Source organism: Asparagus officinalis, chromosome 8 (genome assembly GCF_001876935.1).
Source record: "Asparagus officinalis chromosome 8, Aspof.V1, whole genome shotgun sequence".
Lineage (NCBI taxonomy): Eukaryota > Viridiplantae > Streptophyta > Magnoliopsida > Asparagales > Asparagaceae > Asparagus > Asparagus officinalis.
In genome coordinates this window covers 10261368-10283955 of record NC_033801.1, presented here as the reverse complement: position 1 = coordinate 10283955, position 22588 = coordinate 10261368, and the positions used below count along the sequence as shown (strand labels likewise).

The 22588-nt window shown below is 39.6% G+C and overlaps 3 protein-coding genes and 2 long non-coding RNA genes across 5 annotated transcripts in view; 2 read left to right on the top strand and 3 right to left on the bottom strand.

Moving 5' to 3' along the window:
• The window catches only part of LOC109820832 (mitochondrial outer membrane protein porin 1-like), a 7594-nt gene extending 6880 nt beyond the window's left edge, over positions 1–714 (top strand). Inside the window, exon 6 of the mRNA XM_020387025.1 lies at positions 363–714. Coding sequence (XP_020242614.1) covers positions 363–714 — 352 coding nt within the window. The remainder of the gene's footprint in view (positions 1–362) is intronic.
• Positions 1269–3610, bottom strand: LOC109820831 (hypersensitive-induced response protein 1-like). Its single transcript, XM_020387023.1, has 3 exons — positions 3310–3610; positions 2266–2454; positions 1269–1830 (listed from the first exon to the last, which is right to left on the bottom strand). Exons 1-3 carry the CDS (start codon positions 3608–3610, stop codon positions 1472–1474), a joined length of 849 nt encoding a protein of 282 aa, XP_020242612.1. The 3' UTR covers positions 1269–1471.
• On the bottom strand, positions 3672–5875 carry LOC109820026 (hypersensitive-induced response protein 1-like). Its single transcript, XM_020386071.1, has 4 exons — positions 5134–5875; positions 4908–5028; positions 4628–4816; positions 3672–4192 (listed from the first exon to the last, which is right to left on the bottom strand). Exons 1-4 carry the CDS (start codon positions 5320–5322, stop codon positions 3834–3836), a joined length of 858 nt encoding a protein of 285 aa, XP_020241660.1. The 5' UTR covers positions 5323–5875; the 3' UTR covers positions 3672–3833.
• Positions 15352–16677, top strand: LOC109822885. The gene is made up of 2 exons (XR_002242298.1): positions 15352–16017; positions 16108–16677. It is a non-coding gene; the product is annotated as an uncharacterized LOC109822885 (long non-coding RNA).
• LOC109851208 lies at positions 18464–19691 on the bottom strand. Its single transcript, XR_002249715.1, has 3 exons — positions 19348–19691; positions 18867–19177; positions 18464–18789 (listed from the first exon to the last, which is right to left on the bottom strand). It is a non-coding gene; the product is annotated as an uncharacterized LOC109851208 (long non-coding RNA).

The window sequence follows — 22588 nt, the reverse complement described above, 5'->3', positions numbered from 1 at the left end:
TGCACTATTTTCCTAATTTACATTGATATAAAATCACAACTTCCCACTAAACAAATTAACAATTGTGATATTGCACTGGTCTCTACACTTTGTTTTTGTAGTGGAGAGGATCCGAATCCTAATTCACTCTATCCACTTTCTTTAACATTTTGAGAAAGTGACTATCAGTGACTACCTTTTCATTTAATTTTCGGACACTTTCCATCTTCTAAACAGGAAAATAATAGAAAGTGGAGTCACTGGATAGGTTAAACATATTGCACGAGTTATTCGTGATTGCAACTCTTTACTTCTCTCCTTAATTTTCATCTTTTCTTTTTTGATTCATGAATAACTCAATTTTTCCTTAACTTCAAATCTAGGAACAACAAGGGAGACGCCCTGAATGCTTCATACTACCACTCCGTCAGCCCACTAACCAGCACTGCAGTCGGTGCAGAACTAACGCATAGTTTCTCCAGCAATGAGAACACCCTCACCTTTGGCACTCAGCATGCTCTTGACCCTTTAACTTTGGTCAAGGCTCGCTTTAACAACTTTGGCAAAGCCAGCGCTCTCATCCAACACCAGTGGAGACCCAAGTCATTCATCACCATCTCTGGCGAGGTCGACACCAAGGCAATTGAGAAGAGCTCTAAGGTTGGGCTTATCTGTTGTTCTAAGCCTGGGGGAGTTTTATTATGGGGAAGGACAGCCATTTTCGGATCGTCGTAAGGGTAAAATAATTTTGGTGGGGGGGGGGGGGGCAGAGCCATTGTGGGCGGTACATTAGGTGTTTTTGAGTTTTAGGGCATCTTTTTTTGAGTATTGAATTCGATGGCTCTGTTAGCTTATATATGCTTATTTTGATACTGTGGGCCTTGATTAATAATTTCTAGGCTATCAGACCTGAGATTTAAACATGTCCTGTCAGAATATTCATTATCTCTTGAAAACTCGATTCAAACTGCTGAACAGAACCTTGTGATCATTTCTGGCTGTACTAAATTGTGGTGCCTGTTGTTTTTTCCCTCCATGGTGGACCTCTTTGTGTTGTGAATGGCGATGATTGAATGCAGTCGTTACTAAATCTGTGTTACTGCTGCTCAGAATAATGATTTCATCTGGGTTACTTGCACATAGATCCCCGTAGTATTGATTGTTGAACTTGCCTGTAGTATCGATTGTTTTGAACTTACTACCTTTGGGTTTCACTGTTTCATTGTTCTCTCTTCCCGGATGAGCTCTAGTGGCAAGCAACGCACGCATCGACAAGTATGTTTCAACATTCTTAGAAAGCTAAGAAATAAAAATAGACATACAATTGAAGAAACAATCACAAGTACTGCTTGCATTCACGCATCAACTTGCGCACATTATTCAACATAAAACCAATATATACACCTACTTCAATATGCACGCAACTCCTGGTAAAACACCACCAGACCTCAATGCGCACATAACAACAAACTTCAAACGATTTGGAGAATCACTAATGAGCAGTGGATGCTTGAAGCAGTCCATCACGAATCTGCGTTACAACATCCCTCACAGCTCCAGGGCCATGGGGAATAAACAGAGCAGAGGATTTCGAGGCTGCACCAATCTCTTTCATAGTATCGAAATATTGCGTGACCAAAACCATGTCCATCACATCTTTAGCTGTAGTCCCGGGAACATTGCCGGAGAATCCTAGCACGCTCTCTCTTAGTCCATCTACGATCGCTCGGCGCTGACGAGCGATTCCTAGACCTGACAGATACTTGGATTCAGCCTCACCTTCTGCTCGTTTTATCTGCATGATCTTCTCGGCTTCTGCCTTCTCATTTGCAGCTACCCTTAGCCTTGCAGCTGAAAGCAAGAGAAAAAGTTACAAGTAGTTCAGAGAATTTGAATGTGTATGTTGATGTTTTGAAAATAGCAATGTCGGATGGTTTTAACTGCAACTGGTAGCGAATTGCAGCAAAAAACCGCAGAAAACCATTTCTTTGTAGGCTCTATAAGTTATTGGGAGAAATCCATAAAGGCTAGTGCATAAAAAAGAAGTATTCTCCTTTCTAAAATGTAAATGAAGTAAATTCCTGGAAAACCTATCTCTTATTATCTCTGTGTTTATGAATTTCAAAATGATTTATTGACCTGCAACTACTGATCAATACAAAGTATTCTGGCCTTGAATTATTTTGGAAAACAAATCTGTGGTAACTCTTCCAGATACTGGGGAAAATATTGTGTTAAATACAGACGGTGATCAAATTCCCTAATTCACGTTCTGAATCATTATACCTGCGTTGATTTCGTTCATTGCCCTCTTGACACGCTCATCTGGCTCGATGTCAACAATGAGGGTCTGCACTATTTCATATCCATAAGCAGACATAGCCTTCTCGAGCTCCCCTTCGACAGCTTTAGCAATATCATTCTTCTGTTCAAATGTATCATCCAGGTTCAGCTTTGGAACGCTTGCTCTGATCACTATAGTTACAGGTAAGCAATCTCAGTTCTTGCAAAAAATAGCATCAACCAATTTCCTAATTTACATTGATATAAAATCACAACTTCCCACTAAACAAATTAACAATTGTGATATTGCACTGGTCTCTACACTTTGTTTTTGTAGTGGAGAGGATCCGAATCCTAATTCACTCTATCCACTTTCTTTAACATTTTGAGAAAGTGACTATCAGTGACTACCTTTTCATTTAATTTTCGGACACTTTCCATCTTCTAAACAGGAAAATAATAGAAAGTGGAGTCACTGGATAGGTTAAACATATTGCACGAGTTATTCGTGATTGCAACTCTTTACTTCTCTCCTTAATTTTCATCTTTTCTTTTTTGATTCATGAATAACTCAATTTTTCCTTAACTTCAAATCTAGGAACAACAAGGGAGACGCCCTGAATGCTTCATACTACCACTCCGTCAGCACACTAACCAGCACTGCAGTCGGTGCAGAACTAACGCATAGTTTCTCCAGCAATGAGAACACCCTCACCTTTGGCACTCAGTGCTCTTGACTTTTAGGGCATCTTTTTTTGAGTATTGAATTCGATGGCTCTGTTAGCTTATATATGCTTATTTTGATACTGTGGGCCTTGATTAATAATTTCTAGGCTATCAGACCTGAGATTTAAACATGTCCTGTCAGAGAGGTGTTTTTGAGTTTTAGGGCATCTTTTTTTGAGTATTGAATTCGATGGCTCTGTTAGCTTATATATGCTTATTTTGATACTGTGGGCCTTGATTAATAATTTCTAGGCTATCAGACCTGAGATTTAAACATGTCCTGTCAGAATATTCATTATCTCTTGAAAACTCGATTCAAACTGCTGAACAGAACCTTGTGATCATTTCTGGCTGTACTAAATTGTGGTGCCTGTTGTTTTTTCCCTCCATGGTGGACCTCTTTGTGTTGTGAATGGCGATGATTGAATGCAGTCGTTACTAAATCTGTGTTACTGCTGCTCAGAATAATGATTTCATCTGGGTTACTTGCACATAGATCCCCGTAGTATTGATTGTTGAACTTGCCTGTAGTATCGATTGTTTTGAACTTACTACCTTTGGGTTTCACTGTTTCATTGTTCTCTCTTCCCGGATGAGCTCTAGTGGCAAGCAACGCACGCATCGACAAGTATGTTTCAACATTCTTAGAAAGCTAAGAAATAAAAATAGACATACAATTGAAGAAACAATCACAAGTACTGCTTGCATTCACGCATCAACTTGCGCACATTATTCAACATAAAACCAATATATACACCTACTTCAATATGCACGCAACTCCTGGTAAAACACCACCAGACCTCAATGCGCACATAACAACAAACTTCAAACGATTTGGAGAATCACTAATGAGCAGTGGATGCTTGAAGCAGTCCATCACGAATCTGCGTTACAACATCCCTCACAGCTCCAGGGCCATGGGGAATAAACAGAGCAGAGGATTTCGAGGCTGCACCAATCTCTTTCATAGTATCGAAATATTGCGTGACCAAAACCATGTCCATCACATCTTTAGCTGTAGTCCCGGGAACATTGCCGGAGAATCCTAGCACGCTCTCTCTTAGTCCATCTACGATCGCTCGGCGCTGACGAGCGATTCCTAGACCTGACAGATACTTGGATTCAGCCTCACCTTCTGCTCGTTTTATCTGCATGATCTTCTCGGCTTCTGCCTTCTCATTTGCAGCTACCCTTAGCCTTGCAGCTGAAAGCAAGAGAAAAAGTTACAAGTAGTTCAGAGAATTTGAATGTGTATGTTGATGTTTTGAAAATAGCAATGTCGGATGGTTTTAACTGCAACTGGTAGCGAATTGCAGCAAAAAACCGCAGAAAACCATTTCTTTGTAGGCTCTATAAGTTATTGGGAGAAATCCATAAAGGCTAGTGCATAAAAAAGAAGTATTCTCCTTTCTAAAATGTAAATGAAGTAAATTCCTGGAAAACCTATCTCTTATTATCTCTGTGTTTATGAATTTCAAAATGATTTATTGACCTGCAACTACTGATCAATACAAAGTATTCTGGCCTTGAATTATTTTGGAAAACAAATCTGTGGTAACTCTTCCAGATACTGGGGAAAATATTGTGTTAAATACAGACGGTGATCAAATTCCCTAATTCACGTTCTGAATCATTATACCTGCGTTGATTTCGTTCATTGCCCTCTTGACACGCTCATCTGGCTCGATGTCAACAATGAGGGTCTGCACTATTTCATATCCATAAGCAGACATAGCCTTCTCGAGCTCCCCTTCGACAGCTTTAGCAATATCATTCTTCTGTTCAAATGTATCATCCAGGTTCAGCTTTGGAACGCTTGCTCTGATCACTATAGTTACAGGTAAGCAATCTCAGTTCTTGCAAAAAATAGCATCATCGGAATCCTATGATTAAGTTGAAGTAGAAAATGAAATCTGTACCATCAAACACATAGGCTTGAATCTGAGCCCTTGTGTTGCTCAGCTTATAGTATGCATCATTTGCCTTATCAGCCAGAGCTCGGTATTGAATGGATGCGACAACATTAACAAAAACATTGTCCTGGGAACAAAGAAGTAGAGAAATTCATGACATATAAGATCTCAAGTTACACAATATCATAGATTTATCATAGTATGCAGTGATCAACAATGGTTAAGTAATTACCTTTGTTTTCGTCTCACAACGTACATCTAGCTGTTGCACTCGAAGAGTTAGATGCCCGATTACTCGCTTACCAATAAACCAAGGAAGACAATGGCATCCTGGCTGAAGAACTTCATCAAATTTCCCAAATTGTTCCTTGATTGCTACTGTAGATTGATCCACTTGGACACAACAAAGCAATTGACCCATTGTCTATCCTCTAAATGCCATGTTCCATGAATCATGATCAGAAGTGAATATTAAGATTGTCAGAATATAAAAATATAATTCTCAAAATTTTGGTGTAACGGTTAAAAGGATTTTAACATGATATCAGAGCAACCCAATTTAAATCCCGACGGTCATGAATTTAAAATGGATTTTCTAAAATTTGACATCGTTGTGTGAGTCCAGTTTTTGGCTAGAGGGACTTTAAACAAAGATATTGAATTTGATACTGATACTGAAAATGTAAAATAAATGTCTAAATTCATAGATGAGCCGATGTTAGCTGAAATTTCATCAGAGGTTTCGCTTTTGCTTATATAAAGCTAAATGCATGAAAGTGAAGCTAATCATTTAACACATCAGCATAGCCCTCAATGCTATTAATTGTACTGCATCAATAAACATTCTAAGGGATGCTTATAAAAATCTGATGTTTATGAAGTAGTAGTTTAACAATTCGTTGATGTTTTGTGATTCACCAATTTGTGAATAAAGCTTTGGTGTTCATTTAACACTAAACTTGTCTCCAGCACAATGAGCTACCAGTTTTGTCTCTAGATTCAAAAGCAATAAAAACATAAAAACATAATCACAAGAAGATGCAATTTGCTAAGCCATGATCAAAATTGAGAACTACCCAAATAAAAATTCGGCTTATATCTAGCATTCATAAGTTACTAAAAGCATCCGAGAGAGGGAGAGAGAGAGAGAGAGAGAGAGAGAGAGAGAGAGAGAGAGAAAATTGCCTTATCTTTTTTCTCTCTGCAGAAGAAAATAAAGTTTGCTAAGCAACCCAATAGAATGCAGTATGATTACTGTCACACATAATTTTACTTTTTATAGTTTTAGTTGGCAATCAACAAAGAAGTTTGCTAGCACTTGCATCCCTTGTGGGTAGTAAGACTTTGGCAATGAAGATGATAACAATGTTGGAATAGTTGCTAATAGATTATACTATGATGTCTTAATCTCTAGAATGATTATAACCGTAAATAATTGACTTGACTCTATCAAATCCTATAAATATCCGAAACAAAATGCAATTGGGTTATCTAAGATTTTCTAATAATTTGCAAATAATATATAAGAAAAATCTGTGGTTCACCGAACAAACAAGTGGGTGAGGAATTAATTGTGAAGTACAACTATACTTGACATAAGCATGAGGCCAAGCTAGTTTTCTGAACGAGCAAAGAGAAATAACAGCTAAAGATCAGATTGATGTCGCCATAGCCCGTAGAAAATATGTAAATAATGGTAATTACATAACTTGTATGCCACTCCACAATTTTTTTGGTTGTTTTCTAAGAGCAAGTGCACCAAGCTCCCACCGCCGCTCTCAAGGCCTACATGACGGTGGGAGCTCTTAAACCCCCCTCCAACAAACACTCAGGAAGCTCCCAAGGGGCTCCCTGGGCTGATGTGGCCAGTGGGGCCCACCGGAGCTCTTGGGAGCTCCCAAGCGCTCCACAAATTTGTGGAGCGCTTAGGAGCTCCCAAGCATTAAATTTTTTTTTTTACAAAAACCCCCCTACTTTTAAACCCAAGCCTTAAAGAAATATTTTTTTTTTACGAAAAAGTATTTGGCCTTTATATCTTTGCAATAGAAGTGAGATTTTTTGATAGAAGATGAGTTTTTTTGATATTGTTGGAGCTCCTAACTAGGAGCTTGTTGGAGCTCCATAAAATAAGGAGGTGCTCCCAAGGTTTATTTTTATAATTTTTTATTTAAAAATGCTTGAGAGCTCTTGAGAGCTTGCTGACTAGGACTCCCAACTGGGAGCTTGATGCACTTGCTCTTACTACAAACGGGATTAGATGATAACATTGAATGGTACTAAAAAAATCTTATCTATTTAAAAATGACAGCAGTTAATGGCATTGTGAAGAACATGTCACGAGTAAAGATACCTTTCTTTCGAAATTGTTCAATAAAACAAAACAAACGAGCATATTAGAAAGTAGGTCAACTGTTCTTTACTAAATAATTATCAATTGGGTTTTCGAAACATCAAATTTTTTTTTGATAAAAGATATAATTTTTTTTACAACTCACATTGACGGTCAATAACACAAATACATACTGACAGATAAAAAAAGACAGTTAGACAAAAGGAGGAGTCTTAATCGGTTTGTCTAAGACGAAGATAAGAACTAGGAAAATAGAAAATATCAATGATTAGAAGTTCACTTAGAGGAATATAAATAAAATTATAGCTTGAAATTATGGATAACCCCAAAAAAACTCTATATCAACATTATATAATTAGCTAAAAGATAGATTAGTCTTCCTCAGATCCTACACAGATAACTGCTTTTTTAATCATGATTAAGAATGAATTATTCAGATGACTGATCTTCATCTTGAATAATCAGTTGATCTCGGGTTATCCTTAAGATTAGTCTTGAGAGTGTAGACCAAACTGGAATCAAATCAACGAAGAGGCAGAAAAAGCCCCTATCGGTCGACCGAATCGACTGCAGGAAAACAACCCAGGAAGTCATTCTGGTCGGTTGACTGAAGCTTGATGTCGGTCGACCGAGAATGGTCATCCGGTCGACCAAAGGAGATGGTCCGGTCAACCGAAAAGGTGCACAAGAACCCTGTAGGAAACTGCGTTCTGGCCGGTCGACCGACACCCATTGTCTGGTCGACCGGAATCAGTTATTTTGGTTTCCTGATTTATTTGGGATTCTGTTTTGGACTGGGTTTATATATATATCCTAATACGTTTTTAGGGTTATTCTAGGGTTTGTTGAACACGAAAAAAGAGGGGTTTTGACGGCTCTTTGAGATTAGAAATCTTAGAGAGAGAGTGGCCAATTGTGAGCATTATAATCTTCTACAATTAATCAAAGAATTGTGTGGTGTGGCTCCCGAGGATGTAGGCACGTTGCTGAACCTCGTTAAATCTGGTGTGTTCCTTCTTGTTATCTTTCTTGTAATTTTTTTATTTGCGGTGATTTTCCTACTTGCTAAACTCTTAGTACAAGATCTGGAAGGGCACGAGTTCGATTGATTGTTTTGAATCCCGAACAACTGGTATCAGAGCTTCGTTCAGAAGATTTGTGCGAGAGCTATGGCAGAGGAAAGAAAATCAAAGATCGAGAAGTTTGACAGGTCAGACTTCGCCTACTGGAAGTCACAAATGGAGGACTATTTGTACCAGAAGGATCTTTACCGTCCGTTGATGGGCAATGCTAAGGGAAAGAAAGAGGAGGAATCAGACGAGGAGTGGGAAATACTAGATAATAAGGCTTTAGGAAAAATCCGGTTGTCGCTCGCCAAATCGGTCACCCATAATATATTAAAGAAGAAGACGGCGGTGAGACTTATGGAAGCGCTCACGAAGATGTACGAGCAACCATCAGCCGCAAACAAGATGCATCTCGTCATAACGCTCTTCAACCTCAAGATGGCAGAAGGATGCTCCTTCACGATGCACCTCAGCAAGTTCAACACGATTGTTGATCAACTTATATCCGTGGACATCATGTTTGATGACGAAGTGCAAGCCCTATTGATTATATCGCAATTACCGGATAGTTGGGCAGGTTGCATGACCGAAATTAGCAACTCGACGGGGAAGGAGAAGTTGAAGCTGAGCAAGGTTGTTAGCATGATTCTATCCAAGGAGGTTAGAAGGAAATCATCCGAATCAGAAGGTTCAGGTTCAGTCCTAAATCTCGAGCAGAGAGGCCGAAACCAGAAGAAGGGTAACCAAAACAGGAATCGGTCGAAGTCAAAGAAGAAGAGGTCGAACTGGAAGGTTAAGCCTATCAAAGAGAAGTGTTGGAACTGCGACCAGGAGGGATATATATCTTCAGTCTGCAAAGCGCCAAAGAAGGATGCGAACGAGCAGGAGGCTCACATCCTGCAAGATGTCTTGATCATTGCTATGGATAGTGATTCTAATTCTTGGGTTATTGACTCAGGAGCCTCATTCCACACCACTTCTAATAGAAAACTTCTTTAGAATTATGTAGCAGGGGACTTTGGGAAAGTGTACTTGGGGGACAACGAGCCTTGTAGTATTGTTGGAAGAGGCGACGTGCGGATTCAGATGAAGGGCTCTAAGTGGAATCTAAAAAATGTCAGACATATACCAAAGCTGAAGAGGAATCTTGTTTCGGTTGGCCAGCTTGGAGTAGAAGGCTATGTTTCAATATTCATAGGGGATTCGTGGAAAATCTCCAACGGTACTATGGTGGTTGCCCGTGGCAACAAAACATGAACTCTCTACCTCACTTCACATGCGAGTGACACCCTCGCAATTGCAGCTGGCAAGGAGAGTGCAGATCTGTGACACAATAGGTTGGGACACATGAGTGAAAAGGGTATGAAGATTTTACATTCACAAGGAAAGCTAACCGGCATCGATTCAGTGAAAGTTGGTGTTTGTGAAGACTGTATCTACGGGAAGCAGAAGAGGGTCAGCTTTTAGAAGGGTGGAAGGTCACCTAAAACTCAGAAGCTAGAGCTGTTCATACAGATGTATGGGGCCCAGCTAGGGTGTCTTCTCTTGGCGGTTCGACATACTATGTCACATTTATCGACGATCACTCGAGGAAGGTGTGAGTATACTTCATGAAGCACAAGTCAGAGGTGTTCGAAATCTTTAAGAAAAAAAGAAAGCGGAAAGCCATAGTGGAGAATGAGACAGATCTCAAGGTGAAGTGTCTGAGATCGGACAATGATGGAGAATACAAGCTGGAGGAGTTCAATAGGTTTTGTGCTCTAAATGAGATTTTTTTAGAGAGGATTACTCCAGGGACGCCGCAACAGAACGAAGTTGCAGAGAGGATAAATAGGATATTGACAGAGCGTGCGAGGAGCATGCGTTTACATGCAGGTCTACCTAAGATATTTTGGGCGGACGCGGTGCATACAACAACTTACTTGATTAATCATGGACCATCAGTTCCATTGGATTTCAGGATTCCAGAAGAGGTTTGGAGTGACAAGAATGTTAATCTCTCACACTTGCGAGTATTTGGCCGCGTGACATATGTTCATATCAGTGACCATATCAGGGACAAGCTAGAAGCTAAGTCACAAAAGTGTACATTCATTAGATACAACATTGATGAGTTTGGGTATCGTCTGTGGGATGAGAAGAATAAGAAAATCATCAAGAGCAGAGATGTGATATTCAATGAGGAGGTAATGTACAATGACAAAGACAATGCCAAGGATAGCCAAATAAGTGGGAGCAACACTACGGATGCAGGTGGATCCGAGTATATGAATTTGGATGAACTTTCAGATGGGGGCAACAATGTTAGTTCTGACCGAAGAACGGAGGAGACACCAGGTGCAGAGACTACTACCCAGGGCGTGGAGCTTATGAGATCATCCAGGGTACCCAAACCGAATCTAAGATATCTCTTATCACTAGATTATTTACTTTTAACAGATAGCGGTAAACCAGAGTGCTATGAGGAGACTATGCAAGTGAGTGAATCTCAGCAGTGGGAGCATGCGATGCAAGAAGAGATGGATTCTCTACACTCGAACGAGACATGAGAGTTATCACAACTACCTGCACAGAAGAAAGCCTTACATAACAAATGGGTCTATCAGGTCAAGCAGAAGAGTGATGGAAGTAAGAGGTACAAGTCCAGATTAGTCGTGAAGGGGGTCCAACAGCGGGAATGAGTGGATTATACGGAGATATTTTTCCCCGTTGTGAAGCTTACAACCATTAAAGTGGTGTTGAGCTTAGTTGCTGCAGAAGATCTCTACCTTGAGTAGTTAGATATGAAGACTGCATTTCTTCATGATGACTTGGATGAAGAAATCTACATGAAGTAACCTGCTGGCTTCATTGAGGAAGGAAATGAAGAGACGATGTGTAGGCTCAAGAAGAGCTTATATGGTTTAAAACAGGCTCTGAGACAGTGGTATAAGAAGTTCAACAACTTCATGCAGAGCAATGGCTATGGAAGATGCAATTCAGATCATTGTTGCTACTTCAAAAAAGAGATTCGAGTCCAGCTATATCGTGTTATTATTGTATGTTGATGACATGTTAGTTGCAGGACCGTGTTTAGAAGAGATAAAAAAAATTAAAAAAGCAATTGTCGAAGGAATTTGCTATGAAGGATCTGAGTGCAGCAAAGCAAATTTTTGGGATGCGAATCAGTAGAGATGAAACTAAAGAGACGTTGAAGTTGAGTCAAGCTGAATACATTGAGAAAGTACTTCAGATGTTCAACATGGAGAATGCTAAGCTCGTTGGCACGCCTCTTGGAAGCTGTAGGCATCGAAAATTGCCTATAGGTCTCCACGAACGGTTCAGTGTTAAAGAGTGACGATGAACGTCAAAGTATTCCAGCCTCTTCTATAAAAGAAACGAGTCCGGAACACTTTGGAGGGGGTATTTGTAGGCATCGAAAATTGCCTATAGGTCTCCATGAACTATTCAGTGTTAAAGAGTGACGATGAACGTCACTATCCGAGCCACAGGAGCCCAATTGACGTCGACGAACGTTCAGTGTTAAAGAGTGACGATGAACGTCACTATCCGAGCCACAGGAGCCCAATTGACGTCGACGAACGGCTGAAGTAAATCGGCGAGCTACGTGAGCTTATAGGATTTCAGAACAACCAAGACCCGGACCAATCGGGAACCCGGCGGTATTCACAAAAAGGATAACGCCCTTCGTGCCTCGACCACTCTACAGATAATCCAACCACCAGAGCGGATCGAACTCTTCGTCAAGCATCCAACGCACCCGGAATCACTCAAATCCGAGTTCGGACGAAGAATTTACGGGGAAAACAGTCAAATACACCTCAAACGGAGTCTCAGAAGTTCCAAAACACCCCAAGGGGTGTCTCAGAAATTCCGAGACACCCCAAGGGGTGTCCTCACTTCCGAGACACCCCTAGGGGTGTCTCGGAATTTCCGAGACACCCCAAGGGTGTCTCGGAATTTCCGAGACACCCTAGGGTGTCTCGGATTTTCCGAGACACCCCTAGGGGTGTCTCGGATTTTTTGAGACACCCTAGGGTGTCTAGGCACCCTAGGTACTCCCTATGGCTATAAATAGCCACCCCTTACCTCATTTTTCAGGAGCTGGATTTTTGGAGAGCCTTGGCGAAGCCCTGCTGCAGTGAAGAGTGCCCGTGCGCTTCAACCGAGGAGGAGAGGTCTACATCAGCCTTCATCACCCGTTCCCTATCCTATCCTTAGTATTAGCCCTTGGCGTTAATACTAAGAAGAGCTCATATCTCGATTTAGCCGAGATAGACGCTTATAGCTTCTAGATCTCACGCGGATCGACGAAGCTCTGTCCGATTTTTCTGGATCAGAAGTTTCTAGATCTCACGAGGATCGACGAAGCTCTGTCCGATTTATCCGGACCAGATCTGATTGCCCCGGTGGTCCACGGATATCAACATCCCCGTCATAGGCCAAAGACCCACGCAAGCGAGACCGCACCAAAACGGGATCTCGTGTTTATTTTCGATAAAGTTGTAATCTTTGTTTTGTTGCACGAGGAGGTCTTATAAAAAGACCGACTTTTTATCGATTCTTGTTGTAACGCTTGAAGTTGTAACAGATTCCAAAAGCAATGAAAACAGCAACTTTCACCGAAAACAGAAACCAGTTCAAGTTATCTAAGGAGCAATCACCTAAGACAGATGCAGAGAATGAGCACATGACCAGAGTGTCATATTCATCAGCCATTGGTAACCTTATGTACGCGATGGTTTGCACGAGGCCGGATATCGCCCATGCAGTGGGAGTTATGAGCAGGTTTGCAAGCAATCCAGGGAAGCGGCATTGGGAGGCCGTGAAGTGGATATTACGTTATTTGAGAGGGACTATGGATATGTCATTGTGTTTCAGGAGGAATGAGTTGGTACTGCGGGGATACGTGGATGCAGATTTCACCGATGATCATGATACGAGGCGAAGCACCACAGGTATGTTTATGCTTTAGTGTCCACAGCAGTGAGCTGGGTCTCACGTCTGCAGACGATAGTAACATTGTCCACGACTGAGGCAGAATATGTCGCAGTAACTGAAGCCAGCAAGGAGATGATTTGGTTGACCGGGTGGCGGGAAGAGTTGGGTTTGAAGCAGGGGAACGATGTTCTTTATTGTGATAGCCAGAGTGCTATACACCTTGCTAAGAATCCAGTATATCATGTCAGAACAAAGCACATCGACGTACATTACCACTTCATACGATCGCAGATTGAGAACGACAAGTTACGATTGGAGAAGATTTTGGGGAGTCAAAATCCTACGGATATGTTGACGAAAGCAGTGACTATCGACAAACTAGAGTTGTGTGCAACTTCAGTTGGCCTTCACGCGTAGGAGATGAAGGCGGAGCCATACTAGGAGGATCAGCGGGATCGCCGAGATGATGATGATTGAAGAATGGATTTTTTCGGGTAGGAGAAGATGCTTGCAAAGATGACAGAAGTATGGGAGAGCTCGTTGATGGCGGTTTGATTTCCAAGTGGGAGATTGTTAGTCTTGAGAGTGTAGACCAAACCTGGAATTGAATCAACGAAGAAGCAGAAAAAACCCCTATGGGTCAACCGATGGAGGAGGTCCGGTCGACCGAATCGACTGCAGGAAAACAGCCCATGAAGTCATTCTGGCTGGTCGACCGAAGGAGATGGTCCGGTCAACCGAAAAGGTGCACAAGAACTCTATAGGAAACTGCATTCTGGCCGGTTGACCGACACCCATTGTTCGGTCGACCGACACTCTATATTTTGACCCCCTAGGCTCCCACCTAAGGACGCTGCCTAAAATCACATCATTCCATAATTTTTTTTTGTGATCCTCTCCATTAAACTTGATTTACACGTTCTTAAACCTAAACACACCAATTTTGGGGTGAACCCGTCGTGTTTTGACCCTTCATCCGCTCGCCGCAATTTTAACGGTTTTGAATGAATAGAACTTTTTGAACGACTCAACGAATGGTCAAAACACGTGTTTTGGACTGGGTTTATATATATATACTAATACGTTTTTAGGGTTATTCTAGGGTTTGTTGAACACGAAAAAAGAGAGGTTTTGATGGCTCTTTGAGATTAGAAATCTTAGAGAGAGAGAGAGGCCAATTGTGAGCATTGTAGTCTTCTTTAATTGATCAAAGAATTGTGTGGTGTGGCTCCCGAGGACGTAGGCACGTTGCTGAACCTCGTTAAATCTCGTGTGTTCCTTCTTGTTTATCTTTCCAGTAATTTTTCTTTTATTTGCGGTGATTTTCCTACTTGCTAAACTCTTAGTACAAGATCTGGAAGGGCACGGGTCCGATTGATTGTTTCGAATCCCCAACAATAGGGTCTTGCAAAATCGTTCTGATTGACTCCTGTTAGATTTGAGGAAAATATTCCGTGAAATCTAACTATTGAAGGCAAAATTATTGCTTTACTCCTCAGTTAAACTCCTGAACACGTTTCGTAACTAGTTTAAACCAAAATCCGCCTTAGAAGTTGGAACAATCTAACCCCACTTGAGCTCTTTCTTCTCCAATGATCATATCAAACGATAACCCAAAATTGAACATTTCAATGGTTATAATTCTCTCCATCATTTGAATCATCAAAAGGAAAGTTTTTAAAAATATATATATATTTTATTATGAAGAGGGGTAACTTGGTAATTGAGGGTGTTGGATTAAGAGTTAACCAAATCATGATTGGCTTTTTAACTGAAAAACTAACTGACGGATGATTTAGAAGACTATAGTATTTGATGAACTAACATGCAATTTCCAACCTTTGGGGGACTAATACCTAAAAGAATCCTTAGTTAAATTGTAACCATCCCATGATCATTAGAATCTTAACTGCGATTCCTTCCAAGTCATATCAATGCAGTTGTCAGTATCCTAATATCGCCAGGTGGTGAAGTTTTGGCTTTTAAAGGAAGTACATCATCCAAGGCCTTCGTAAATGCCTTGAGATGCTGAAAATATGAGAAAATCTAGGCATTTATAAAGGGTTGACTAAACTTTGGGAAAAATGTATTTAGGCCCTAAAAAAAAGGGATGTGCCCTAACCCTCCATATTTTTTCCCTTATTTTTTAACCCCAAAAATCAAAAGCAATTTGTGCAGCCCCCTTTTCACACTCTCCCAAAAAATCATCCCAAAAAAACCCCAAAATACCCCTTCCCTTATCATCATCATCTTCTTCTTCTTCTTCTTCTCCTCATGTGGGTTTTTCCTCCTCCTCTCAATCTCCTCCCCCTCCTCTGTGGCTTCATCTTCTCCACGGACGCCGACGCCGACGCCGATCTACTCTTCCTCAGCCTCCTCGAGCACGAAGAACTCCCGATGATCACAAGTGCCATCTCGTTTCGGTCGGATCTCAAGTGGAGGAGCTAATCTTCTTCAGAGTCTCCAAGAGAAGGAGAAGGAGAAAGATACAAGCGGAAAGACTCAATCTTTCTGCGATAATCCCCCCGATATGATCAAGAACCCGATAAGTGCGGAGAAATCTGATGCTAGCGGATCAACTAAAACTCCAAAGACTAACCCACCGCTGGATTTTAATAATTATATGGACGTGCTAGCCGCTGTCTTTGGAGGGCCTGATATGAGCTTAGAGAATGTCGATATATTGGAGATTGCTGTAATGAGAGGGATTCACTTTGATCCTCCAAGATGGCACAGGCCTGGTGGTTATGGGCCCAATGTATCATTTTTCCAATGCATTGAGCTAGATTTAATGATTCCTATTTGATTTTTGTCCTGATTAATTCTTTTTTTTTCTTCATATTTTCAGCTGAAAGACTCAAAGAAATGAAGGGGACGATGGAGGACTTTTGGGGTCAGAATGTTGGTATTCTGACATTTTGCTCATCAAGAGAACTATAGTCTTTTCATCATTCAATGAATTGATTAAGCTCATCTGTAAGAAAACACAAAGTGTTCATCATCCCCATATTTTCCTTATCTTTTTCTCAATCTTTTAGGTGCTCATGACACTCCATCCTCACATCCCCCATGCACTCCAAGATGGCATCCACCTTTTTTGGATGTTTTACATGCTCACACCATAGTTCAGATGGATAAGGCGCTAACATACAAGGAATATCTTTAACACGTCACTTTTAACTTGATGCAGGAGTTAGATGAGACAAAGAAAGAATTAGAGGAGCTAAATCTTGCATATGATACTTTGGTGAATGCTCTTGTATTATTGAAGAAGGAGCTTGAAAAGGACTGTGTAGGACCAAGTCATTGAAATGGGCCTTAGTTGATGTTTCTCCTTTCTTCTTTCTTTTCTTTTGTTATGTAACCATGTTATAACCTTCTCTTTTCACAATTAATGAAGAACTCTTTCTTTTGATCAGTCGATCTCCTTCATTTTGTAACTTGGCACGTTTTCGTGTATAGTGTGTTGAGATTTGGATGGGTTAAACCTCGCAAGGAGAATTGAATATCTAATCGTGTGTTGAAATCCTTATGATCAACCCACGTGAAAGGGACCAAATAAGACTCAGTAGAGCTGAGTCAATGAAAATAAAGCAGAGAAGTGGGTCAACACCCACTTGGACTTATATGAAAAGTTTGATTCGATTCCAATTAGATAAGGATATAGCTCAGTAGTTCAAACGAAGTGGGTGTACACTTTGTATTATGTCTGAGTACACTTTCACAGTTACATGTTAACTTTCTTCGTAATATGTTGACTTTTAGATGAACATGTTAACTTTCATCATAATATGTTAACATTCACTATTACATGTTAACTTTCACCATAATATGTTAACTTTCTTCGTAACATGTTAACTTTCATAATGTGTTAACATATCGAATTTTAGTTCAAAAAAACCTCCAGATGAAGAAAGTTAACATATTATATGAAAGTTAACATGTAACAATAAAATTTAACATATTGTAATGAAAGTTAACATGTTCACCTGAAAGTTAACATGTTACGATGAGAGTTAACATATAATGATGAAAGTTAACATGTAACAATGAAAGTTAACATATTATGAGATTTAATAGGTTATCGTAACTTGAAGATTATGTACATAATCTGTAAATATATTATGTACACAATAACCTTCAAATAGATTATGTTCAAACTTGGAGGAATGCAAAAATAAACTAAAATTTTTAACTGGGAGGGTCATATAAGAGTTGCTTATTAAGTTTAGATGCATCATAGGTAAATATAATGATTAAGCAAATAAATCACTTACTTCGGCTATTTGAGAAGCAACAACTATCAAATGAAGTTAGACTCAATATAAAAAAATTCAGAAACATAAATATCTCGAGTTAACACAAAGCAGTGAAAGTTAACAGGTTTGGATGAAAGTTAACATAAAGCAGCGAAAGTTAACATTCAGTATGAAAAGTTAACATGCTAGGAGGAAAGTTAACACGTTCAGTTAAAAGTCAACATATAACTATTATAGTTAACATGTTTTGGTCAAAGTTAACATATAGCTATGATACTTAACACACAACAAGAAGAGTGAACATGTAACCGTTAACGTTAATATTTACGATTCGTCTATGCTTTGGAATATGAAATCACAAAACTAACATCACACAAAGCTAATTTTTAAAAAGAGTTTATTAATTACTTGCATTTCAGTTAAAACTTCCTATTTAAAAAAAAATAGAACTCTCTATATTAACAACAGTTGATGTGGATGACAAACAATGTAACAATATGGACCTTTATTGTTCTTATTGATACAACATATATTTAACAGGTTGAAATAAAAAGTTGAGATTCAAGTTATGAATAAAATTAACATATTATGGTAAAAATTAACATGTAATAGTGAAGGTTAACATATTATGATAAAAGTTAACATGTTCAGCTGAAAGTTAACATGTTACGAGGAGAGTTAACATATAATGATGAAAGTTAACATGTAATAGTTAAAGTTAACATATTAGGATGAAAGTTAACATCTTTAGATTAAAGTTAACATGTTATGAAGAAAGTACATGTTAAGTATTAGCTTTTCCTATTAACATGCTACATGTCAGCTTTCTTTATAACATGATAACTTGCAACTGGATATGTTAACTTGTCAAATGTACATGTTAAGTATTAGCTTTTCCTATTAACATTCAAGTGAACATGTAGCTTTTCATTTGAACCCGTTAAATATATGTTGTATCAAAACAAAACGTAAACATATGGTGATAAAAATACCAAAAATACAATAAGAACAAAAAATATGCCAAGCTTGCTACATTGTTTGTCATCCATATCAACTGTTTACACAACAAAATTAATATACACAATACATACATGCACACAAGTTTTGGTTCAATCAATCAATGTCTAGAACAACATTCCACCATCCTTATTTAATGTCTCTGCTTAATGTTTCTGTTTCCATCATTCTACAACTGTGTAGGAATGATACTCCTCTAGCAACATCAACAACAATATTCATTCGCATATTCCAACTTATTGGTTGCGTCCCTCCTACAAAAGATGAAAATGGTTGTCAAAAATATAACTAAAGCGGTACATATTATGAGAATATGTTGTTGTGAACATACCTGATGCAGAACAAGTAAATTAGAAAAGCATAACATTTTCCAATCCAAGCGACTTGTGTGCAGATTCCATGACCTAATCAAGAACATAAGCATAATCCCTATTTGAAATGGAAATGAGGGGGTAAGATTAAATACAAACCCACAAACAACACAAAAGAATTTTGAAACATCCAATCAAAATAAATAAGAGGAAAGAAACCCATCTGACCAAAAGAAGAATCAAGTTGACCCAAGTCCTAAACGGTCCAATCCAAGCAAAACCCACCAACCGTTCGCCAAAATGCCCAACACAAATTCATATACTTTTAACCCTAAACAAAAGGGGGAACAATTAAAACAATAACAAGGAACCCATTTGACCCTAGGACAGGACAAAACTAACCCAGGTCACTCAATTGCGCAATCCAACCAAAACCCAATAGAAATTTTAAACCCTAACAAATGGGGGTGGGGTGGGGGGTGGGGGCATAGCAATTTAAACCTCGGTGTAGGCATCAATCGCAACACCCAATCGCTCCTTCTTGAAATACGTGTTGTCGTCAGCCTTCAGGAGCTCCGCTTGCTTGGCGACGCTCACCGGCACCGGCGCCATCGCCGCGACGTTCGCGAGTGTTGCGGTGGAGAGGTTGCCGTTGGCCGACGGTGATTGATGACGTGGCGGCGGGGAGGAGCGAGGAGGGGATTGGTTGAGCGTGAGAAGAGGAGGAGAGGAGAGAGCAGACAGTTTTTGGGGAATGATTTAAGGGTAATTTTGTTTTGTAAAAAAATATGCATTGGAAATGTAACTAGGGGTTGAAACATATAAAATCATGTCTTTGGGGCTTTGTCACCAAAAAATAATAGAGGGGGGGGGGGGGGGGGGGCGGGCTGATCACATCTTTTTATTTTTTTGGGACCTTGAAACATTTTCCCCCTAAACTTTTATGCAAGCAACTGAGGTGAACAAGGAAGCCATGGTTGGCTAAAATAGCGGTGCTTCTGCAATGTCTTAATTGTTGATATTGCAATGTCTGTAAAGTTAAATAGTGTACTGAATTGGTGAGGAATATAATAAATAAATGCTAAGGAGAAAATTGTTTTATCCATGATTAATCCTATAACTAATTTTCAGTTTCATACTTTTAAATTGCATAAGATGGAAAACCAGACTATAAAAAAAAGATGACTCAATCTACGAGGCTCCTACCGTTGATACGAGGAAAATATGCATATAAATTACAAATAATATTGACGAGCACTATTAATGTTCATGTGCAGGGAATAAAAACTAGTGTCTATGTGAATCATTGTAAGATTTTGTTCTAAAATGCGCATGTAAAAGAAAGTAAAGGGGGAAAAAGAAAAAGAAAAAAGTCATTGCTAAAGAGGAGAACTCGCTCACTACCACTATCAGAATATCAGCATCCTAGCTTACATGTTAAAATTAAATTAGAATTAGGCATCCTAGCTTAGCTTTTTTTTTTTTTGGTGACAAGGGAAACCTGCTCAGACACTCAGCGTTTTCCTTTGGGGTCTGGCGGAGACCACGGTTCGAATTTCCCCGATCCTCCCACAGCTGAGGGAGCAATCTCCTTGCTACCAGAGGGCCCATTTCCATGTAGGTGGTCACTCAGGGTGTGGACCAGAACAAACTCAAACGGGTCCCTAATCTACCAGGCTGATTAGCTAAACATTAAAACCCTGGGTCTCCGTCCCCACCCTTAAACCAAGGGAGACCAGTTGAATGCAGCAGCGAGGATTCGAACCCCTGATCAACATGGCACGTGCCTAGCTTAGCTTCTTTACTCATGCTCACAGTATTAATTTTTTTAGCTTAGCTGTTCCCATTAAAAATTAAAAGGGTAAAACCAAGCACCTGATTAAGCATTCGAACTAACACATAAAAAATTAAAATTAAAAAATATTGGACATCCTAACTAAACATCCTAAGTATAGCATAAAATATAAATTTAGACATAATAACTAAGCATCCAACTGATGCTCGCGATACAACAATTGAGCTTGCCATTCAAAGGCTAAAAAAATTATAATGCTAATCGTTCTTAATAAGCCGGGACATGGAAGATGAAAATTCAACAGTTCAGGATTTAGGGCTGTCTGGTTTATGAACTGCATCTCTTAATACTTTATTGCGTCTAATGGATTTATGAAAAACCCTGTAGTCAAAATTTTGTTAATTTGTTAAGGACTGAAGATTATTTGTACCAAGGTCAAAATTTAGACAAATATTTCTTCAGTTACACGGCTTTTATTGAGAATCATGTGACTGAAATCATCAATCTAATGGAAATAATTAACCATAATTTTCACTAATCACATTTATTCATATTGGGCATAGAGTCACGCCTTCAAGCCGCGGAAGCGATATCACCCGAGAGAAAACCCTGACTTTTGTTTTCACAAAAGCTCAAGTCAACCTCTATATTCTCGTTTCACAAAAGGAAACAAGAACAGAAATGAAATATCTCAACAAAGTGGGATATACACTCTTCCTCTCAGCAGTTCTAGGACTGAATATCGAGAGAAACTACAAGCAATAGCCAACTCACAGTTAAGATACGAGATTTACGTGGTTCGACAAACTTGCCTACGTCTACGCGAGAAGGGTTTCACTATGAGGAGAATACCAAACTTGTACAACTCACAAGTGCTCTCTTTTCTTTTACTTCTCACTCACTCTCTTTTCCTCCACACCACTTTTTCTTTTCTTCCCCTCAACTTCTCTCTTCCTCACCTCTCTTATTTATAAGCAAAGAAGAAGGGACAAAAACATATGGGTGAGCATGAGGGAGCATGGGCGAGCATGAGGGGAGCATGGGGAGTTCCACCATCTCTTGTCCCACCATCCCACAATCACAATTCATAACATCATAATCCCAACAAGATTTTTTTTGACTCGTGGATTCTATTTTTCAATATAAAATTGCAAAAATCGCACAAAATTCATATAAACAAATAGTTTTTTGAGGGCAGATTATTACACACCAAATCCGCACCAAATTGATAGAAACAAATAGCCTACTTATCACTGCTCATTTTTAAGAGTAAACTACACTAAACCCCCATTAACTTTCAGTGTTTTGTAGTAAATCCCCAATAACTTTCAAAATCGCACTAAACTCCATTAACTTTTGCGAAAAAACCTCCTCAATAATTTTCAAAACCCCTTTTTATGGTGCTGTTTGGCTCGAACACAGAGGGATTATTTGCAAAACAGGAAAACCTATTGGGGTTTTTCTGTCATTCCAAAAGTAATTGTAAGTTTGAAAGTTTGTGGAGGTCTATTGCAAAATGCTGAAAGTTCTCCGATCGAGGTTTAATGCAATTCACCCTTTTTAACGGTACGCAAACTCCGTCATTGCACACGTGGATGAAGAAGAGTCCAATCATCAAAAACGTGTCATTCTAAATGGGCCCACTGATCATACAGGAATCCACACTATAAATAATCACGAGTTTGCCACTTCAATTATCACCACCTTATCTTTTCCTTCTTCGATCACCTTCCTCCATCCATCAATGTCAACAGCAGCAGCAGCTGCTCCTCACCCCAATGGCATCCCTCTCCCAAAGCCTTCAATCGTCAAAAGAGTAAGCATCATTCTACTTTGCAAATAGAACCCTTCATTTGTTTGTTACCACAAGTAGCTACCCTGCTAACAAGTTAAAAATGAGGCATGGCAGGGGTCTTGTCGGGCTCGCTGTAGCCTGTCGATGAACGG

Bases quoted from the DNA above. Each gene is read 5' to 3' on its own strand.
- LOC109820831 (XM_020387023.1), bottom strand. From the start codon at position 3,610: ATGCGTGCGTTGCTTGCCACTAGAGCTCATCCGGGAAGAGAGAACAAT. The intron at 2,455-3,309 runs GTTTGAATCGAG...CTGTAACTATAG, and splicing joins TCACAAGGTTCTGTTCAGCA to TGATCAGAGCAAGCGTTCCA. The intron at 1,831-2,265 runs GTATAATGATTC...TCTTGCTTTCAG, and splicing joins AATGAACGAAATCAACGCAG to CTGCAAGGCTAAGGGTAGCT.
- LOC109820026 (XM_020386071.1), bottom strand. From the start codon at position 5,322: ATGGGTCAATTGCTTTGTTGTGTCCAAGTGGATCAATCTACAGTAGCA. The intron at 5,029-5,133 runs GTAATTACTTAA...CTTTGTTCCCAG, and splicing joins GTTGTGAGACGAAAACAAAG to GACAATGTTTTTGTTAATGT. The intron at 4,193-4,627 runs GTATAATGATTC...TCTTGCTTTCAG, and splicing joins AATGAACGAAATCAACGCAG to CTGCAAGGCTAAGGGTAGCT.